The sequence below is a fragment of the Rhineura floridana genome, chromosome 9 (genome assembly GCF_030035675.1).
Source record: "Rhineura floridana isolate rRhiFlo1 chromosome 9, rRhiFlo1.hap2, whole genome shotgun sequence".
NCBI lineage: Eukaryota > Metazoa > Chordata > Lepidosauria > Squamata > Rhineuridae > Rhineura > Rhineura floridana.
In genome coordinates this window covers 25,732,501-25,755,577 of record NC_084488.1, presented here as the reverse complement: position 1 = coordinate 25,755,577, position 23,077 = coordinate 25,732,501, and the positions used below count along the sequence as shown (strand labels likewise).

Here is a 23,077-nt window from a genome sequence, read left to right as displayed (position 1 = left end):
ACAGGTAGGAGTTGTAAATTTTGAATGCTTTGTGATTTAAAAACAAAACAAAACTCTCTGCAAATAAAAAAACACTTTCAAGACAAATGTTCTCGCTAACCCTCTCTCTCAGTCCTTACAGGTTTTCTGCTTGCCAATAACTCTTTTTACATATGGGAACAAGTCAGACTGCATTGGGAATTGCATTATTGATTAATACCCTTTTTTGTATGTACAGAGATTTTTTCCCCCATAAGGAAGCATTTAGCTTTGCAATCAACCAAACTGCAGTCTGATGCTTCTCCACCTAATCTGTTGTTTGTGTAAATTAGGCCTGAAGAGCACTCCTATTCTTTTATTCACCAAGATCAAGATCCTAGTACAGGGACTGCCAAACATTTTGGGACCATGGGCATATCTGCAAATTGGAGAAACTGTCATAGTGTGTGTTGTACCACGCAACACTGCAGCCCCACACACAGCACAACCATGCCATCTGGACAGAAATAAGCTGGTTACTGTAATCTATGCTCTGATAACTGCAAGGTTGGATTATTGCAATATGGTTTACACGGGGGTGCCTTTAAAAATGGTTTGGAAGCTTCAATTAGTGCAGAATGCAACTGCCTGGCTGTTGACAGGTTGGAGACTAACAGATCATATAACACCCAGTCTGTTCCAATTATACTGGCTGCCTGCATACCTTCTAAGCCCAACTCAGAGTGCTGATTTTGACCTATAAGGCTCTTTACGGCTCAGGATCCCAATATATTCTGGAACACCTCTCCCGATATAAATCTACCTGGACACTTAGATCTCCTGCCACATTCCTTCTCCAGGTCCCCCTACTGAGAGAGGCTCAGAGCATAGTGACAAGGTGGAGGGCCTTTCCAGCTGTGGCTCCCCACATGTGGAATGTGCTCCACAGTGAAGTCCTGCCTGGTGCTTTTGTTGACATATTTTCGATGCCAAGTAAAGACTTGTCTTTTTTCCCAGGCTTTTGGAGGTTGGGGGACCCTCTGGAACAGACATTGGGGGTACACAGGGGAAGAAGAGGAAGTCCCGTTGTGCAAGCAGAATGCTACTCATGAAGCCTCAGATACAACCTTAAGTTTCAACAGCAGATGCCTCAGACTTGCGCCTAAAGATGGCAACTCAAATGAACACACCTATTATATCTTCCTGTGGGGTCTGCTCAAATGACAGGATTAACATACCTTACCTTCTAAAAGGTTAAACTGATGATCTTTTCCACTATTTCCCTGGGAAGAGAACAACAATCACTTAACTATGCTGGGTAAAGCTGACAAAAAGAATGCTCAACTATCTGCTGCCCCACCACCACCAGGGATGGAAAGTTCTCTCAAGGTTCTCATTTTTCCAGTCCTAAATTCAGTTCTCCACATTTCTGCAGCAATCTGTGAATTTTTTTTTTTTAATCCTCATGAAAATTCTCTGGCATTCTGGAGAGAATTTCTCCTAATAAACACATTTTTGTAGGTAGTTTTGTCTAATGTACACATTTTTGCAAGCAATTTCTAATCATGTAATCTATTTTTGCATGTTATTTTCATTCATTTATTTATTTTTATGCATACTTGCCCCATATGCATTTTGGTAAGCATTGTTTGGTTGCTGAACCTCATTGCAAAATTCAGATAACTGGGAATTTTGAAGGACGGCTGTGTTTCGATTCTCATATTGCTTTGGAAAATGCAAATTTTATAGATTTGGCTTGAAATGTAAGCCACCTTGGGTTTCAATCATGAAAAAAAAAGGCGGGGTAGAAATGTAATAAATAAATGAATAAATGTGAACTCAATTGAATTTATTGCCCATCCCTACCCACATCCCAGTCAGCTTCTTCCCCTCCCTCAATTTCCAAGGGAGGGTAAGAAGAAGGTATCACATCACTTCTTGAAACAGAGGATTTGATGTTTCTTAAATTGTCAGCCATCTGTTTAAATACACCAAATTTGGTAACAGTATGATCAGCCAAATCAGTGTGGCTGAAAACAGAATTTCACAGGTTAAGGGTAGTGAGACATATACAGGTGAAACTGGCAGATTTGGGGGAGACTGCCCTGCTGGTTGTAATTTGCGACACTGGAAAAGTAAAACCAGCTCCAAAATCCGCCTATGGACAGAAGACTATCTCTGCTCACTGCACATGAACTAGCTACTTAATTACTGAAATTAGATCAGTTTTTGACTTTTTGTTCTACATCCCTGTAAATTTAAAATTCAGGGAATGAACAAAAACAAACACTCACACGCACACCCCTCCCCTGCTTCCTTCTCTCCTCCTCCATCTACAAACTTTTGTGGCCTATTTTAGATTGCCTTTTTATTGTCATGGTTGTGTTGATATAAACTACAAACATTATTAAAATAATAATTTAAAACACAACTTACATATGCAGATAAATCAATGATTGTTAACAGATACTGTCATCTCTCATGGGAAGCCAACATGTGCTTCCCCAGATGCTGTTGAACTACAACTCCCATCATTCCTGACCACTGGCAGTTCTATCTGGGACTTATGGCCTTTTGAGTCTAACATTTGGAGAACACCATGTTCACTGCCCCTGCCATATCTTATGATTCAGGTGTACACCTATATATATATACATCAAAAGATGAAATGTATATCATATACATAGAACAGTCATGGAGCTGGGCTGCTTTCTCTTGAGTGTATACTTTGGGATCAAATCAAGTTTCCTCTGCATGGTATGTAAAACTGTTAACAATACACTCATTGAAAAGGATGATAGGCCTTTACGTGATCATGTAATGCCCTTGGTTTTTCACCACTAAGCCCTCATTTGTGAGGTTAAACTGTGAAGCAGGTCACCTTATACATTTTGTTGCTATATGTTACTTAAAAATAAAGGTGAATTACAGCATATTTTAGAGAAAATGCCCAGTGATCTGCATGGACATTATCATGGTTCCTATCTACAATTCAATTTTTGTCTCAGTTTTCATCACTGTAAAACCTGTTGGGTATGGACAACAGAATCAAAATGCCTCTTGAATCTTTTCCTAGAAGGGTAAAGAGTGATGGGAGAGAAAAAACAAGAATTTTGGGCCATATTTAAACAAACAGTAGGACTCTATTCCAAATTCTACTGCATGAAACTGTATATTACAGGAAGTTCCAAATGAAAGCTGCTTTGTGTCACATTAACCCACTTTCTCCCTTGATACTGTGGGTATAGGAGTGTGACATTGACTCTTAATAGCCCCACCATTTTAATAAGGTTCAGAAGAGGGCAACCAGAATGATCAAGGGGATGGAGCAACTCCCTTACGAGGAAAGGTTGCAGCATTTGGGGCTTTTTAGTTTAGAGAAAAGGCGGGTCAGAGGAGACATGATAGAAGTGTATAAAATTATGCATGGCATTGAGAAAGTGGATAGAGAAAAGTTCTTCTCCCTCTCTCATAATACTAGAACTCGTGGACATTCAAAGAAGCTGAATGTTGGAAGATTCAGGACAGACAAAAGGAAGTACTTCTTTACTCAGCACATAGTTAAACTATGGAATTTGCTCCCACAAGATGCAGTAATGGCCACCAGCTTGGACGGCTTTAAAAGAAGATTAGACAAATTCATGGAGGACAGGGCTATCAATGGCTACTAGCCATGATGGCTGTGCTCTGCCACCCTAGTCAGAGGCAGCATGCTTCTGAAAACCAGTTGCCGGAAGCCTCAGGAGGGGAGAGTGTTCTTGCACTCGGGTCCTGCTTGCGGGCTTCCCCCAGGCACCTGGTTGGCCACTGTGAGAACAGGATGCTGGACTAGATGGGCCACTGGCCTGATCCAGCAGGCTCTTCTTATGTTCTTATGTTCTTATTGAACCAATCAAAACATCAGGAGAAACTTCCTAACTATTAGAGTGGTATGACAATGGAACTAATTACCTAGGGAGGTGGTGGGCGCTCCAACACTGGAGACATTCAAGATACAGCTGGACAGCCACCTGTTGGTATACTTTAATTTGGATTCCTGCACTGAGCAGGGGATTGAACTCTATGGCCGTATAGGCCCCTTCCAACTCTACGATTCTATGATTCCATGAAAATAGACACAGAACAGATTTGGACCACAATAGGAAGCAGATCTGAAATGCAGTCAAGACAGACCTAAACCATCTCTATACAAACTTTTAGTCCAAATCCTTTTTAAACAGATTCATTTTGATCTATTATGTTTTCACATTGCAAATAACAAAAGTGAGAGTTCTTCAGTCTCAAAATAAGGGCTGTGTGCTAAAAAAAATAAAAACAAATAGGATTCCAAATATAGAAAAATCAGTTTTAAAAAGTCATCTGGATAACATGTTCCAAACAAAGCTACAATATTCCTATATGCTGCCAGGGAGTAGACAAACATGACTGTTATGAATAGATGGGGTTCCATTCAACTCTAAATTAAGCCATTCACAAAATGTTCCTGTCTTCTTTAACTAATGTTCCTAACAACGCTATCAGAAGATTTGTGAACACAATTTATGGGTTTGCAAGGACAAGAAAATGATCTGTGAGTTTTTCCTCATCTCATCTTTCTGAAAACATGTACTGTATTTATTTATGGCAAGTTGAATTACATAACCAACTGAATGCAACCATTAAATTTGTGAGATTGGTCATGAGGACCAAATCACATTTGCATTCATATCACTTAAGGTGGAGCTGAATGCATGAATTGACTGCAAGGAAAAACACTGTGCTTGAGGCAAGCGGATAGAAAAGTAGACTTCTATTTGTGGTGCCTCATTACTAATGGGCCATTCTCATATATCAGGGTTCCCTAACTATGCTGGTTAGGGCTGACAGGAGTTGAAAACCAAAATAGCTGGACGGTACCTGGTCGGGAAAGGCCAATATATATCTACCACTACTACCTGATGCTGCAGTCACAAAGTGATGAATGTGAATACACAATGAAGGACAGTCACCTGCCCAGGCCAATAGTAAGTTTCAGAAATGAATATGGGTTTCACACATCCAAACCCAACACTCTAGCCATTGCACCAATAAACTTGTGTCAAAATCTACCACAGATAACATTATGTAATATATATCTTTAAAAAAAATGTATCTGTCCAACACCCTGGCCCACTCTAAACATATTAACAAGTCACATAGCTGTTACTTTCATTATGTATTCTCACAATACTTCATTTACCTTTTGTTAATCTCTCATCCATAAAATAAACTATTTGATTGTTCTCCAACCTGTAAAATGGTAATGATGCAGAGACAAAGTAAACAGATAGTTTCAAGCATTTCACATTAAAAGGCAACTCTGCAATAAAGTGTTTCTCCCTGTTTGGTGCTTTCAAAAATTAGGTACAAGAAGTCACACCAATATGACTTCTTTACTCATACGGACAAAGGAGCCCACACTGGTTAAGACACTTCCAGTTGGCTTGGTTTAATGTGGGCTCCAGTAACTTACAATTACAACACATTTGTATTTAATGTACTTCAATCTGGTGCTCTCAAATTACAAGAGCATCATGTGTTCCACTATTATAGAGCAACTGATCTGCCCCCAGAGATATGGGCACATACATTGTTAGGTTTGCAACATACTCTTCTTTGGCCATACAGAGAAGCTGAAAATCAGCACAGGCATAATGCATTGAAGGATCAAAGCCAATCCTCATTTAAACAAAAAAACAATACCCTGCAAAATACTGGATAGCTTGTGCTATACAGCCTGTTCTTATGTACATTGCTCAGAAATACAAATGATTAAGCAATATGTACATGTTTTAAATTAATTAATAAACACTGAAACCTGCATTCATGCAGCTCATGTGCCTTCCACAGCAGGATGAACTTTCTGCAACCAACTCACAGTAGACTTCTATATGCTTCCTGGTCTTGTGAGTGTTTCATCAACACACTGAGGCTGATTACAGGTCAACATGATTACAAGTATGCTGAATTTCTGTTGTACTTCAACAAACATTCACAACACCAGGATACATTTGGATATTTATCACAAGTGATGAAAAAAGGGAGGGAAGCAATCTTATGGAAGAAAAAAATATAATGATGTGGATCTGATTGAGGTCAACAGAGATGCTGAAAATAATTTACAATCTAGTAGAAACTAAAATGTAACAGATGCTATTGGAGGTAGCTGATTCATAGGGTCACCATAAGTCATAATTGACTTGAAGGCACATAACAACAACAACAACAATCTCATGTTTAGAGGTACAAGTGGAAGAATGAAGAAAGAGGCAGGCCACAAGCTTGTGCTAAAGCAGAAATTTGCTTTATGAAAAGTTCCCATTTTGACCATATGTCTTCCTCAGGGACATTACACACAACATGTATTGTAAAACAAATATGAAAATATTGTAACAAATCAGGATATGCAATCCTAAAATTAAATAGATATCAGTAATTTGATGCTACATTATAAACAAGTCAAAATACTGAATGAAAAACATGCATTATTCATTTAACATCTATTCAATATATCATAGCTATTATTTTCACAGAAACCTGGAATGATGTTCATATCCTTCTGAAGGCCTCAGAATCACCACACAACTGTCAGGGCAACTTAACCCACCCTGCAGCTCCAAGGTTCAACAGAAGATTCGGGCTTGACAGGAGAAGGTCCATACTGGGCATGGTGCAATCACCATGGCAAGGAAAAAGTGTGGGACCTTGATTCCAGGGCTCCAAAATGTGGAAATTAACAGTTATATATTATATGAGAAATAGTTTTAATTTTTTATGTAACATCACATTCACTATGTATTTTTCAATTATGACTAGTTTTTCATACTCATAAGAAGAGCCCTATTTGATCACCATCTAGTCCAGTTTTCACAGTGGCCAACAAGATGCCTACGGGAATCCCGCAAGCAGAATCTGAGTGTTACAGCATAAATACACACAACATTATATATATGGGCTATTTGTTTTAGTGTCCCTCTGGCTGAACCAAATTGGGCATTCTTCATATAATACAGGTATGGGGAACATTTGGTCCTCTAGATGTTGCTGAACTACAATTCTCATCATCCCTGATCATTTCAAGGGCACCAGGTTGGTGTAGACAATACTTATAAAGCCAGCTTCTTAAGTTCAGCAGTACATGAGAGAAAAATGCAAAATGAAAACTGATGTACAGACCAACAACGTATTAGTATACCTTATAGTCATCAACACACGTAATCAGAACAACAGTCTCAAAACCACTTTCCACAACAATTACAATAAATAAATGGATTACTATTATTCCTCCACTCAGAAAAGAAAGCAAACAAAAGGAATCATTCTCAAAGAGCACCATCAGCAGGTTTTTTTAAAGACTGTTTTGAGTCTAGTTTTCTGTTTGCATTTCTTGCCAACTAGCAACACATTCCAAGAAAAAGTAATGTTGACAAATTTAAACACAAAGGACAGGAAAAGAGTTGTGGAAGCTGATAACAGGTATAGTGGCAGTCATTCTTGACTTTGGAGCAAGGAAGGAAAGAGCTTGTCAGCATTGTAAATGCCCACAGATGTACTATAAATACATTCTCACATTCACCAAAATCTCACATATCAAAGACTGAGATATCAATTGCAAGGGTCACAAATGCTAGCCCATGAGACACAGGAGGTGAAATGAGGGCCTGAAGTAGACCTTGCAGCCTTCAAATTTAAGGCATCAGCAATAAGCTCACACATGCTAAACAAAGTGTAGGCTAGCAAAGAATAAATGAACACAATTGTATAAAGAGTAAAGAGCTTTCTGCAGTCTGCATTAGTGGAGGGAGGAAGGCATGCTGGAGTAAAAATTAGGTGTTTGCTACTTACACATCAGCAAAAAAAGAGAAAATGCATCACCAAAAGACAGAGAGACAGAGAGAACAAAAGAGGCCAGAGATTTGCAAAACATTTGCATAGGCTAATATATATATGTAAATAAATTTTTCAAAATAATGACTGTCATTTAAATAGAAATACAATGCATCTCACCACAGAGGGCAAAACTATGTCCAGGTGCTGTTGACGGGTAACTTCAAGCCCTCTGCTCTCCATTCTTATGGTTCTTTATCTTTAAACTGGACTTAGGCTGGATAGACTCAGACAGAAGACTGTATTCCAAAAGCTGTTCAAATAAAATAGGCTACACTTGTGAGAACAGGAACTACACAAAATATACAAGTGTCCTAATTTTCATCTGTGAAACACTGCAGAGCATTCTGTCCACCACATTTAAACTGGAGAATTCCTCACAGGGAGATAATCAGAGTGTACTGAAGAGCCCATAACAGTAAGGATAACTAAATGAAAAGGCCACCAAGTCCTTTCTGGTGTTCCAGGAGGTGCAGAATGCAACGGCTTCTGGGTTTGGCGTTTCAGAGTCTGTAGAGCCAGCTGCATGCCACTGCAAACCAACTATCCATATTCAAGGGATGCAAAAGTTTGATGAGACTTCTTTTCCAGATCCCACCCCTTGTAAATATCAAATAGTTAAAAGTGGCATAGAGAGATGACGCATTCACCAACTACGGGCTTGGCAGACCACCTACTTAGGCTATATTGTTTTTTAATTCATAGTGAATTAGTTACATGTGAGAGCTACACCATGAGCCCAGCAGCTGGTCGTGCTACTGGAAGCCCCCCATCAGACACCACTCCTGTCAAGCGAAGAGAGGGGAAAGGCGAGTCTATGGTGGTCTCTCTCAGGGAGCACAGCAGCAGCATCCCTTTCCTGCTCAGGTGAGCAAGCAATCCTGACTTGGAAACTTTTACATAATGGTCATGACCGACTGCAACTGACTGTCATTAAGATAGTTTCTGTGCTGGTTTTCCGTGTAGTGTCCTCCTTTGGCAGAACAGAGCTGTACCACACAGGCTGAACTGCCATCTATGAATTCCTGGCTGCCAAGTTCACAACCTTCTGTGGGGTTGAATTCCCCCCAAAGTAGCCTCCAAAATAGGGTGGTACACAGGTACCACAAACCACTAATCTAAGTTTGGGGTGGGGGCAGAGTCTTTGCACAACATATTCACCTAGGCCCCAGCTGCACTATACATCTAAAGCAGTATTACAGACCACTTTAAACAGTTAAAGAATCCCAGAAACTGTAGCTTGTTAAGGGTGCTGAGAGTTGTTGGGAGACCCCTGTTCCCCCACCAGAGCTACAATTCCCAGAATGCTTTAATAATCAATCCCTCTTCCCAGGGAATTGTAGCTCTGTGAAAGGAACAGGGGTCTCCCAACAACTCTCAGCACCCTTAACAAAGTACATTTCCCAGGATTCTTTGGGTGAAGACATGACTGTTTAAAGTGATATGATATTGGTATAAATGTACACTGCAGATGGGCCCCCAGAGTCAGCTCCAGTATCAAGGGGGCGATGGGCCAAGTAAACTCTGGTAAGCACCTCCTCTATCAAAGGACATAGTTGGCACCAACAGCAGTAGGGCTCCAAGCACTACCAGGCAGCTGGGTCTAGTCTGTTTTTAAAATTTCCCACAGTTCCCTGGAATGATGGTACACAGAGGACATTTTGTGAGAAATTAAGAAATTTAAGAGTGAGCCATGGCAAGCATCAGCAGTGGGCCCTGCCAGGATGCTGGAGCCTGGCAGCTGCCCAAGGATGTCAGGTGCTGCTGCCATACTGTATTCACCACATGCAATCTACAATCCAAGCCATAAAATTTTTCAAAAAATTAAATTCTCTTTTTAAAAAATCTCCACTTGATATGAAAATTAGTCCTGAAAGACAGTTAAGAAGGTATCAAAGTTCATCAAACGACACGGTTATCAAAACAGGAAAAATACTATGAGGTAAAGTAGAATTTCAATGGAATGCAGACACAATATTTAAAGAACTTTGTGGATTTCATCCCAACTGTGACTCCTGAGCAAGTGAAAGATAATGTGTTGTTTCTAAGGGACATTGTACTTGACCAGCTTAATAAATGCTTTATGACTTGCAACAGGTTCCAGCAGTGATGTACAAAACTTTGTTTCAACTGAAAGTTTCCAGATGTTTCACCTGAAGAGGAGGAGGAACGTCCAAATTCATTTTAGGTGACATTTGGCCACAACTATAGTTTCAAGTAATGCACAATGGAATCTTGTACTATTCATGTGCAATTTTTCCAAGGTATTTATGGCTTACAGTTTCAGTAATCTTCTATCCATATACAAAACCAGCTGTACACCTTGCAATTTTTACATTTCTTTCTTGCTCTCAAAATCTAACTGGTCAACTTCCAAACTAAGATACCAACCATCATGGTTTTCTTTCAAATGAATTACAGCTTCTAACAGCTGTGATAAATAGAACTTTAAGCATGCAAAAGTCTATCATCAAAGAAGTGAGACTACAGAAAGCCGTTAATGCCAGTGAATAATTGTTACTGGGGAAAATGTTAACAAAATAAAATGTCAAAGCGAAGCCATTATTAGACATGCTAGACACATAATTACTGTTAGAAGAAACAACACATTCACAACAGAGTGCAAAGCCTGTTTTTAAAAAGGGGGTTAGCACAATATCTGTTAGTAGTTGCACATGGCAACGCTTCTGCTTTACATGTGCTAGATCAGGGCATAGCACATTTTGACACTACAGGTAGTAAGTGGGATCTGAAAAATGTTGTAGTGAAGTCCTCCTGTTTAGGATTGTAGTCAGTCAGCTAGCCATGCCCTATTCCAGGCAATGGTGGCTGGTGCCCAGTGGAGTGATGGCTGGTGGCTTCATGACAGTGGAGATGAGGAATCTGCTCTGGGTTTTAGTCCAAACTTTCAAGGAGCTGTAGACAGCTCCTTGAAAGTTTGGACTACAACCCAGAGCGGATTTCACTGCCCAATTAGCACAGAGCTACCAGCAGCCACTGGCCCATTAGGACTGGTGAGGTGGAAGGCAGGGAGCCCAATGGTTGGTGGAGCTAGAGCCAATGACAGGTAAAGCCAACCAATTCTGGTTTTGCCCCTATACTCCTTACTGCTGAATTCAACAAGGGCAGAACTGAGCCTAAGGAGGAGGATGAAGCTAGCAGGCAGTGGCAGTTCCTGAACTGGATAAGAACGCAGGCAGGTGGGAGCTGGCTGAAGGCAGACTGAGGTTGGTAGGGCAGAGCCCCACTCGCCCTTATGGACCAGCCAATACTAATTCCAGGATGCTGTCAGCTGTGAGGAGTTCAAGATGGCCAATAGCCAATTCCCTCTTTTCTTCCCCCTTGTCCCTGGTTTTTTATTTTTATTTTCCAACTGACACTTAAGATGGCTCCTAAAGATCTCTGAAGCATATCCAGTAATTACTGGACTGCTCTTATTTTGAGGGGGAGGAGGATTGCCCCCTTTTGTATATTGTGTACTTCTGCATACATCATGATTTACCCCCAAGTGCTGCTACCTTCTTGTCTCTCAGTGGCCATGTTTGGACTCCCATCCTCTCATCAGTCACCACCTGAGTCCATCATTGGAAGAAGTGATGACTACACCACCACCAAGGATTGGTTTGCATATAAATGTCCGTCACTTGATCACAACAGTATCAAAATTATTATTTTCGTGTCAGGTCAGCTATACCATAGGTAAAACATAAGTATAATAACCAGCCCACCTCAGACAGCTCTGGTTTTGTATAGTCTGATCACATGTTGATTAACCAAATTTCAACATGCACTGGGGAAACCCCATCACTAATGTATTTCTGTGTAAGCTCATTCATTTTGTTCTTGAATAATCTCACACATACTGTCAGTATGTGCTGCCTTGCCCATATTGCCTAATCCAGCCTCTCTTTCGATCTCCGTCATGCCTCCTCCCTGATGGGTTTTCGCCGGGCCTTAAAAACCTGGCTATTCAGGCAGGCCTACAGAATCCTCAGGGTGGTTGAGTTTTTATAATGTATTAATTGATGTTTAGATTATTTTTGTACTGCTGATTATATATTGTATTTTATCTTGGTTGCTGTAAGTCGCCTAGAGTGTCAGTTAATTCGGACAGATAGGCGACTAACAAATAAAATTTATTATTATTATTATATCTTCACCACTTGTGGGGACAAGGCACATCAGCTAGATAGAACATAGGAAACTTATAACAAGACTTTCCTCCTTCAACAAGCCTTTTAAGTTGAAGCCTTATCCCAGTCTGTGTCTGTGTTGGAATTGCTTTTTAATGTGTTTTTAAACCTTTAAAAAAAACAAACTATATGTTTTTAACCTTTTTTAAAAAAAGATGTCTTGAAAGCTTTTTTAAAAAAATGTTTTTAAAGATGTTTTGTTTTAATGTATTTTAAAGTCTGTTTTTATGATGTTTTAAAGTGTTTTTAGTGCTTTTATTTGCCACCCTGGGCTCCTGCTGGGAGGAAGGGCAGGATATAAATCAAATAATAAATAAATAAATAAAATAACAAGTCAGACCAGTGGTCTATCTAGTTTAATATTATCTACACTGACCGGCAGTGGCTCTCTAGGATTTCAGACAAGATTCCTTCCCAGACCTACCTGGAGACGCCAGGGATTGAATTTGGGACCTTCTTCATGCAAAGCAGATCCTCTGGCACTAGGGTTGCCAGGTTCAGGGCCTGAGAATGATTCTGTATCTTTAAGAGAAGAGAAGGTCAGCCAAGTGTAGGTGTTCTTGCAACACTGTAATGGGAAAAACCACAAGGTGGAATTCTCCCTTCCCCCTGTACAACTTTTAAAGATACAGAAGACCTCTTGGTTGCCAGGGCCGGCCTCCAAGAGGTATTCTGTATCTTTAAAAGTTGTGCAGGGGGAAGGGAGAATTTTACCTTGTGGTTTTCCCCATTACAGTGTTGCAAGAACACCTGCACTTGGCTGAATTTTCTCTTCTCTTAAAGATACAGAATCATTCTCAGGCCCTGAGCCTGGCAACCCTATCTGCCACTGAGCTGCAGACATTCCCCAAATGTAGGCAGCTTGGATACCTTCCATGATGCTCATAGCCCTCTATGAAAGGATCTGGGCTGGTTTCCCCTCATAATTAAAATAGGCGGCAGCAGAAATGGAGGAAAAAGCAATTGTCAGCCAGCTTCTAGTACCAGTTCCCCTTTCCCAGTAGGATTTCCTGCATAAAATGCATACACAATTATGTCCCTGAAGTAAACTATTCCATGGAGCATCTTTGTCTACTAAGAGAAGCTCCCCCAGCAGTTTAAAGTGCTCCAGGGAAGAGTTTACTACAGGTCACAAGCAAAGGCATGCAAAGCAGGGGCTCTTCCCACAGAAAATCTTACAGCAGCTACTGGCACAAGTGCACCCAAGGATATGTAAAACCTCTCTGTTCTTCAACTAATGGAACAAAAAACAATGACCCTAATGATTCATGATCCAAGGTTGAAGATCTTTCCCCATTTCACTCTCTATCCCAAAAGACCAGAGGTACACTTTTCCTTTGGTTTTCTGCATCAAGGGCTATTGATGACTCTTCAACTTACCAATCAGCAAGGGTTCATTAGGCCCCAGATGTGATGAATCTATTGCACCCCTTAGCAGATAAACTCTAGGCCATTTGTTAGTGGCCTTTCCATTTCAAACTTCGAGCTGGAGTACAAAAGCAAAATATTCGGTTCAAAAATTATATAAAAACACTTTAAAACCTGCACCAGTAACATTGGAAACAAAGACACGCACCTAACCACAGGACCACTTTTGAAAGATCATGAAAAAGAGCAAGAAGGGTTTCTTGGAGCATGTTTTTTCCACCATTAAAGACCTGTTTCAAGCCCCACAAATACGAAAACTTCTTAAGTAAAAAAGTAAGATCTAACAGGTTATTCCAGCTGCAATCCTATAGTATGCACCTTGACCTGGTAGTAAGTCCCACTGAACTCAACAGACTTACTTTCAAGTAGCACTTAGTGGCTTATATAGATTTAATGTAGCCCTCAATGCTGAGTAGCAAGGGTCATATTGGTAGATTCCAAGAAATGTCATAGAATCAAGGTTTCCAGCCCCAGGGATGGGAAAAAAAGAATACACAATCTGTGATTGATCCCCAAGTCTAAACAGAGATCATTTAACCTGGTCACAAGCCAAAAATAAAAGGTCAAGAAAATGCTGAATAATCAGAGAACAGTAATACAATAAAAATAGTAATGAAACCAAATGGATAGAAAAAAGAGAACTGAGATACAACATATGATCTACTACCAACTCTTGTCCCATAACAAGGCTAATATTACAAAAATGTTCCCTTGTTAATCTAAAATCCTGTAGCAAGGAATCAAAATGCTGCAATTCCCCATAGAATAAATTCAGAAAAAAATAATTGGGAATTAATCAAGTTTCAAGGAAAATGCTTTTACTACAGATGTAAGAAGACCCCCCCCCCAAGTACACCGGTTCTCATGGTAGCATATAGACTAGTTCATTCTCCAAATTTTTAGGAGATACAAGAAATCTCCTGGGAGGGAGCAATCACATCCAGCAAAGGAAATTCTGTAAGCTGGTAAACGATTGCTGGCTTGATTACATTGGTTAAAAATGGATACTATTTGGCAAGTCTATATGACTAATTCCAGCAGCTTGGCCGTCTTTATTTTTAAACGCACCCTACCCCCCACCTCCTCCCACATCCACCATTCCTCTGTTCCTCATGTATTTGCAAGTTACCCAGCTGTGATTTGCCAATCTTGAGCACTATGAATGCCAGGGATCACTAGGGAACAGCCGCTCCCTCCATTTTTAGAAGCACCCTGCATGCCTGGACAGTTAAAAATGTTAGCATCTGAGCATTCCCTAGACTTAGCACTTCCAACAAGTACCACTATAAATGTAGTTTCAAACCCAAGGTTCTTTGTAAAGTAAAAATCTATATGAAGTTCAAGTCATATACTGTGCTACATTCTCCAGATATTTAGATCTGCTTCTGCCTCCCAATAGGGAACAATCGTGTCCAGCAGAGGAACATGGGGTGGAGGAGATTAATCATTGGGTTGTTTGTTGAGGAAAAATAAAGCCCACCACTTAAAAATGAAGTCTCTTTAAACAACAAAAATAGGTATTATTACACATCTCCAATTCTACACATCCCCTCCCCACAACATGAGATGTAGGGTGGGAGAGTATTAGACATAGAGCCTTTATGGTTGTGGCACCCTAAACATGGGAAAGATGTACCTTACCACCTTGCTAGCCATCTTTTGATAAACAGCAAAGACAGTTTTATTGCAGGAAATAAGAACTTTGTTACTTTGCCTAAAAGAAAAAGCAAGGTGGAAGTTTAATAAAAGAAACATTCTTCTGTCCAGTTCTCAAACTGGTGACTAGAAGTTGAGGGTGTTAGTCGTACATGTGGCTTGACAGACTGACACACCAAAAGGTTTGGAACCCAGAATCCCCATCACAAAACAAGCCATCCATATAGGAGGAGAGAGTTAGCAGCTTTTGTTCCAACCGTCCTAGGATGGGCATACTCTTCTACGTACTTGGGTTGGCAGAGTGGGGAAACCACATGCTGCCAGAGTTCTTTCGTCCACCCATCTGTGAGAAGCTGATCCATCCCCGACTAAAACATCAAAAGTCTCGGGAGCTAAACCATTTGCACAGCCTTGCTTAAGAAGTTGGCCATTCATGCCATAGAGAGATTTGAACCACACTGGTCAATAATTATGTAATGCTGCTGTTACAAACTCTCCATCAGTTGGGTGGATACATTTATTTTATAGCTTTATGAAATTATACAGCATGACAAGTGACATCCAGAGTATTGTGAAATTTCAGGACTAATTATGTATATGCCACCCAGAGTTGACTTTTTTCCTAAAATTTTTGAAAGTTTTTTTAATTGCCATTACTTCCTAATACAATCCTTTCCACTTCTTGTTACATATTTTTTCCAGAAAAAGGATTTGTTTCCACAAAGCCTCATCTTAACTTTTTCCATGAATCAACATATTGGCAAAAAAAATTATTAGCATGTGTGATCATTTGCTTAAATCAGACCTTTTATTCTATTTCCAGATCACATGGTTTACATTTAGCTTGTGATTATTTTAAAAATGATGACTAAAGCCAGGAAAATAAAGAGAAAAAGCCAAGCAACATACAACCAACACTGCTGTGGCAATCACTTGGATGTTTGTTTTGACAAAATTAATAAATAAAATAAATAAAGACCACATTGCCAGCACTTGGAGGAAGCGGATTATCTGGATCCATTTCAATCGGGCTTCAGGCCTGGACATGGGACTGAAACAGCCTTGGTCACCTTGGTAGATGATATGAGGAGGGCGTGGGATAGGGGCGAATGCACCTTCCTTGTCCTCCTTGATCTCTCAGCGGCTTTCAATACCATTGACCACGTTATCCTCTTGGACCGCCTGAAGAGGTTAGGCATGGGGGGCACTGTATTGCAGTGGTTCCATTCCTTCCTCTCTGGTAGGTACCAAAGAGTGGCATTGGAGGATGAGGTCTCGGATCCTTGGCCTCTCACTTGTGGGGTGCCACAGGGTTCCATCCTCTCCCCGATGCTGTTCAACATCTATATAAAGCCACTGGGGCAATCATCAGGATATTTGGGCTGCAATGTCATCAGTATGCGGATGACACGCAGCTCTATCTCTCATTTAAATCTTCACCAAGGTTGGCTGTAGAAACCCTGTCCAAGTGCCTGGAGTCGGTGAGTGGCTGGATGGGAAGGAATAAGCTGAAGCTGAACCCTGACAAAACTGAGGTACTGTTTGTGGGAGACAAGGGAAGGCTAGGGGATGTGAACCTGGTGCTCAATGGGGTACGATTGCCCCTGAAAGACCAGGTCCGCAGCCTGGGGGTCATTCTTGACTCCCAGCTGTCCATGGAGGCTCAAGTCTCAGCTGTGAGCCGGGCGGCGCTGTATCAACTCCATCTGATACGGAGGCTGCGCCCCTACCTTCCCAACCATCTGCTCCCACCGGTGGTACATGCCCTGGTCACCTCTCGCCTAGACTACTGTAATGCGCTCTATGTGAAGTTACCCTTGAAAACGGTCCGGAAGCTGCAACTGGTACAGAATGCGGCGGCTCGTCTGATTAAAGGCAGCCGCCAGCAAGATCACATCACTCCAGTGCTGAAGGAGTTGCACTGGCTACCGGTTGTTTACTGGGCCCAATTCAAGGTGTTGGTTTTGACTTTTAAAACCCTACACGGTTTTAGCCCAGTCTATCTGAAGGAGCGCCTCCAGCATCGTCAGGGATGCCGCTCAACAAGATCAGCCTCAGAAGACCTTCTCTCGATCCCACCGGTTAAAACAGCTAGACTGGTGAGGACTAGAGAGAGGGCTTTTTCAATAGTGGCCCCCACCCTGTGGAACTCTCTCCCAAATGATCTCCGCCATGCCCCTTCTATGATGAGCTTCCGCCGGGCCTTGAAGACCTGGCTCTTCAGGCAGGCTTTTGGGGTGGGTTAGGTTTTTACTGTTATGGTTTTAAATTTTAACGTTTTAATGTATTGTTTTTTATCTTGTACGTCGCCCAGAGTGGCTGGACAACCAGCCAGATGGGCGACTAATAAATTGAATAAATAAATATGCAGCTTCACATCAACAGGGTTTGGTTAATGGGGTGAACCTACACTTCCTTTTTCAAAGAGAAAGGACATCTGAAAACAACACAGCCTGAACCAAGACACCTTCTTTCAATTCAGGTGCATTTCAAAAACAAGTTTCTAAAGTTTCTAAAGAATCAGAAATAGCATGGCTACAATTAGGAGAGAAAAACAGTCAGGAGGAGTGCCAGCAGGGGCAAGGCATGGGTGAAAGGCACCCATGTTATTAAATTGATCAAAGGTATGTGTTAATAGCTTGGTTTGCACAACACAGTAAGCCAAACTATGGTTTGTTCTTGGTTACAGCTCATAGTTAGCGAGTAGTCCACAAGTCAGTTTGGACAACATGCTTAGCTCAGAATGGTGCAGGAGCAGAGCGCCTGGGAAGCTTCTCTTTGGGGAGCCTGCACATTTGCATGGTCCTGGTAAGCCGTATTTTGACTTACCAGGTCATGCAAACCAGACCAATGAGCACCCAGAGTCCAAGAACTAGGTAATCAAGGGGGATGTGAAAGCAACAGCTAGGGAATAAGTAACAACACTAGGCTAGAGACAATTAAACACAAATTGGGGGCTAAAGATCAAGGGAATATGTATGAGCATGGATTCATATAACAGCTGCTCGGGCAAACACTTCAGCATTTACCAAGAAACTTTTATCTCAGGCTAGAAATGAGCATCAAAATGTCTTCAGCCATGGCAATAAAATAAAATCCAAACGGCAACACCATGGTGGCAAAATTATAACAGTGCAATCATACACTTGTCTACTTGTTAGCTAAGTCCCACTGAGTTCCATGCAGCTTACTCCCAGGTTAAATGGGTACAGGATTCCAGCCTAAATAAATTAAATAACGGATGCTTCAAGGGTACTGCAAAATCCTCTACCTAAGACAGGTTGCCGTGCTCTAAAAAGCAGAGCTGACCTTGTCTGAGTCAACCTCACCAACAAATCCAGCGCCGCTCGTCTGCAAAGCTGGCCGGGCGGCGCTTAGTTGCGGCTAGGGAGTGAAGCCACAGCCGCCATTCTGAAAAACGTCAGCATTGCACGTTGCACACAATACACGCGCACAACGTGCTGCGTGGAGGGGAGGAGCAACAGGAGGCTATTTAAGCCCGCGCTGCCCCTCCTTCCTCCTCTTTGCCTACGAGACACCCACCCTGCCCTTCCTCTTTTATTGGTGTGACCAAGGTCGCTTCGGGGCTGAGTAGGAATTTTTATCCTGCTCACCCTAGTTGGCAGGCAGGTTTTTTGCCTGCTCCACACTATGAGAGGAGGAGGGAATCAGGTTAGGGGGAGTCACGATTAATAGGTGAATTTGGCTAATTTGGTTAATCTAATAGGATGAAAGGAATAACGGGAATGGGACAAGTTGAGTTTTCAATGTGGTAAGGTGCGGGAAGGGAATTTGGTAAAGATCAGCTAGGTGGCCCCCTTAGGCACCTTTGGAGGTGATTGGTAGTTCCGGAGGCCTGTCTCTCAGGGTTTTACGGCCCAAGGGCAGGATATGGGCTGCTTTTGGGGCCAACTTAACTCATCCACCGAGGGTTCTACGGCCCCGGGGGGTGGTGACGCGGGAAGGCCCCCCTACTCACCTACAAGGTGTGGCCAGGGCAAGGGGTAAGCAAAAGGGGGCTTGCCCTTTGCCCCAGTAGGGGCTGGTCACCCAAGAGCTGTGGGGCAAGCTGCTTGCCTAAGGTTTAGTCCCGCACCTAGGTTTACCCTCTGCAGGTCGCTTTAATGGGTTTGTTATAATTTAATAAAGTGGCCCTTTGTTTCAACCATAACTGCTGTTGTCTGTGCTTTATTTCACTCATTGGCCGCAACTAACAAAACAACCACTTGTAAACAGCTTAGAGAGCTTTACATTCAAGTGGTATATACATTTTGTTAAATAAAATAAATAAATAAGAGTAACTGGAGTCAGACCTACACTTGTGGGGTCTCTGCTGGTTGGTGAACATGTAGCAAGCAACTCGTATACCTACTCATACAGTAAGGAATATTTTGGTATTCACATTTCTGTTTTACGTTGCTTTGAATTAAAAAAAAACTATCCAGTCGTTTTTCATTTCCTTTCTTCATCTTTCCTCTCCTCACATTCTGACTACTTATTCACATAATTACCAAGTACTGTATTGTTAATAATTTCTTTAAGAAACACAATTTGAAACCCGATGAGAGTAAAATAAAGAACTTATCTCATTTATAGGTCAATGATTTAATTCTATACGAACTTTAAGAAGGAAGAATTAGTACTTCCACTCATGCCTTCTAGTGTGTGCAGACTAGTTAAGATATCAAGAAGAGAGATGTTATTTTTAAAACAGCCTCTAAGGATAGCATAATGGAAAACATGATTGCGAGTAGAGTATTTTCTGTCTCAGGTACAAGGCAACTTTCCCTTTGGAATCTAGAGTACTTTTGAGTCATATATTCTTCTTCCAAAATAAATATTACTCTTATTATATCGTAAGATATTCGTAATCACAAAAACTTACAATGAGCAGTTTGGAGTTTCTATTTCTGCAGGCCTCAACACAATCTCTCAACTAAGGATCTTCTTTCTGGTAAAACCCAGAATTCAGCAACATACTTAAGTGCCACAAAGCCTTTCTTTGTAGGAAAGATTTGAGCAGATAATTCTTTAACCTAAATTACCATGATTTTATTACAACAAAAGATAAGATAATGGATAAAACAGATGTCCTTATAAGGAAATACAAGTTTCTTGAAGAATCAGGGTCTTCTCCCTACCAATATTTGTAAATTATTTGTAAGGTACTTTCAAATTCATAATTATTTACTTAACTTATGACAGTGCCTGCAATTCCTTGAGCAGAATTTTCATTCTGAGGAACTCTTTCTGAAGTATAACCATTTACTGGACATAACAAACTAGTATTAAACATAATTTTATAGGAATTGCTTATAAAAGACTGTGGGGATTATTACTGATAGCACCAATTAGCATGTATCAATGATACTTCTTTGTGATCACACCCTGTGCTTATCTGGTGAAGGTGATCTTTAAAATAATAATGCTTATATTTGAGGCAGAGCAAAACTCACATGCTCCAGATCCAACCAGGTTATATTACATGCAGTCTATTCCTATGCTTATCAAAAGTAAGTCCCACTGAATTCAGTAGGTCTTACTCCCAAAGTTAAGTGTGCACAGAACTGCAGCCTAAAGTCAAATCAATAAACAAGTAATCCCAACTGGATGGAGGCCAAACAAGTTGACAGTTTACTGATATATAGGGTTTCTGTTTTTCATCATCAGGTCATTTTCAGCGAAGATTGCAAATAGATCATACATTTATATTTACCAGGTACATCATTCAATTTTTTTTAGCCTCAGTTGTATCAGTCCTTGATAATTATATGGAGTCAACATTATATGGAGTTAATTTTACCAACTGAAATTTGCAAGGAAGATGGTGCTCCCTCACCATTGGTAAAGTGCCAGGTCTCCAACAAATCAGATTTAATTGCAAGAGTCCTGGGCTACTACAAAAATATCAGCGCTTATTATAACCTAATAAAATGGGCAAAGACAATAAAGGTTGGATTGCCAGAAATAATTGGCTGCACAAGTTCTCATTCAGTGTTTTTGATCATATTATCGATCAGGATCTCCCTACTGAAGTGCGTCCCATTCCAACTTTTCATTTTTTCAGATATTTGCCAGTGGCTGATGGGTTAAGTTTATTTTCATGGTGTTTCTAATTATGCTATTTATGTTGTTTATGAGAATTATGTTTATTGATTGATTGATTGATTGATTGATTGCACTTGTATACCGCCCCATAGCCAAAGCTCTCTGGGCAGTTTACAGCAATAAAAACCATTTAAACAAATATACAATTTAAAACACATTTTAAAAACAATTTAAAACACAATTTTAAAATTTAAAACAATATAAAAACAATTTAAAACACGTGCTAAAATGCCTGGGAGAAGAGGAAAGTCTTGACCTGGTGCCAAAAAGATAACAGTGTTGGTGCCAGGCACACCTTGTCACACAGATCATTACATAATTTGGGGGCCACCACTGAGAAGGCCCTCTCCCTTGTTGCCACCCTCCGAGCTTCCCTTGGAGTATTATGTTATTTTTTGTAAACCACCCTGTGACCATTTTTGGTGAAGGGCAGTATACAAACATCTTAATAAATAAATATTTGTAAGGAGCTGTCAACAGTTAACTCCAGACTTAAGCCCTCTCTGGCCTCATTATGGCCAAGTTTAGACACAGCTGGGCTGGGAACTGGCTGGTGTGGTGACAGGACAGGTCCACCCTTATCAGTAGATAACTTATACCAATAACAAGAGGGGAAGCAGCAGCCGTATAATTGGGAAGCTCCACAGCCTACAAAGCCTAGCAGCTGGAAGGCTTTGCCATCCCTGGGAAGGAAAACTAAACAAAAGTGATGACGGGGGGGGGGAGAGGTCAGACAGAGATTGAGTGATGGAACTCCACTGCTGTGTAGGTGGGGGGGGTGACAGAAAAAGTAAACTTTGGGACTGTGTAAGAATTGACTGAATGAAGTGGCTAAACAATATTATTTGAAACTTAAGTTCCTGATGATGAGAAGAGGCTGGGATATCCTGTTGGGATAATAGCCTCACCAGGTCTCCTATAAAACTATCGGGCAGATTTGGGCCTCAGTAGAACCTAGGCTGCTGAAAGTTGCTGAAGGGAACCCTCTTAAACAGAAAGTAAAACTGTAGCAATATTTATTTATTTATTTATTTATTTATTTATTTATTTTACTTGAACTGGAGTGGAGAAAGTGGAAAGAGGACCCTACAACGAAAGAAGAACAAAAGAAGATCAGAAAAGAAACTGAAAAGTTGGTGGCACATTCAACATGGTGCAGGGAGACATGGGAGATCCTTGATAAGTCAGTGATGCCTTGAGTAAGTGTCCATGATGCTGAAATAACCAGCATCCCCACAGCAAACACACACAAAACTTGAGCTTGTTTGAGCCAGAATTGCCACCCATTTTCCACCAACTACCAATTCATAGTTTGAATGGCAGGAAGGAAGAAGTACTTACTGGGACAACTAAATTGGGCAGATAAGTGAACACTGCAGAATTCATCTGGGAAAACCACCACATCTAGAATAGGAAAGCAGTCTGGAAAGTGACCATATGCTGTAAAGAAGGAAAGGATTATTTTCCTTTGGAGGTGTGGTTGCTCTCTACTGGATGGTTATTATAGGCAGAATTACACAGCTGTCATTTTCTATCCACCTCCCCTTGTCTACAATCATTAATGCAGCGTCTTTTTCGCTTTCACAATCTCAAGGAAGAAGTTACATAAACTAATAGTGTAACTGTTTTTAAATTGCTTTTTAAAAGTGTTATTAAATTTGTATATTTGTTTTTAATGTTTTTAATTGTTGTAAACCACCCTGAGAGCTTCGACTATGGGGCGGTATACAAATGCAATAAATAAACAAATATAACTGCACTGAACGATTTCTGTAACTTTATCCTGAGTGCTTAGGGCACATAAAGCCCATTACAGGCATATTTATTTA

The 23,077-nt window shown here is 40.8% G+C and overlaps 1 protein-coding gene across 13 annotated transcripts in view; it reads right to left on the bottom strand.

The window, feature by feature from the left end:
• The window catches only part of LIMCH1 (LIM and calponin homology domains 1), a 272,533-nt gene that overhangs the window by 229,339 nt on the left and 20,117 nt on the right, over positions 1 to 23,077 (bottom strand). Inside the window, exon 2 of one of the 13 annotated variants that reach the window (XM_061585019.1) lies at positions 22,590 to 22,688. The exons of the other annotated variants lie outside the window; for them this stretch is intronic. Within the exon in view, the coding sequence (XP_061441003.1) occupies positions 22,590 to 22,652 (63 nt within the window). The 5' untranslated portion in view covers positions 22,653 to 22,688. The remainder of the gene's footprint in view (positions 1 to 22,589; positions 22,689 to 23,077) is intronic. 13 annotated transcript variants of the gene reach the window in all.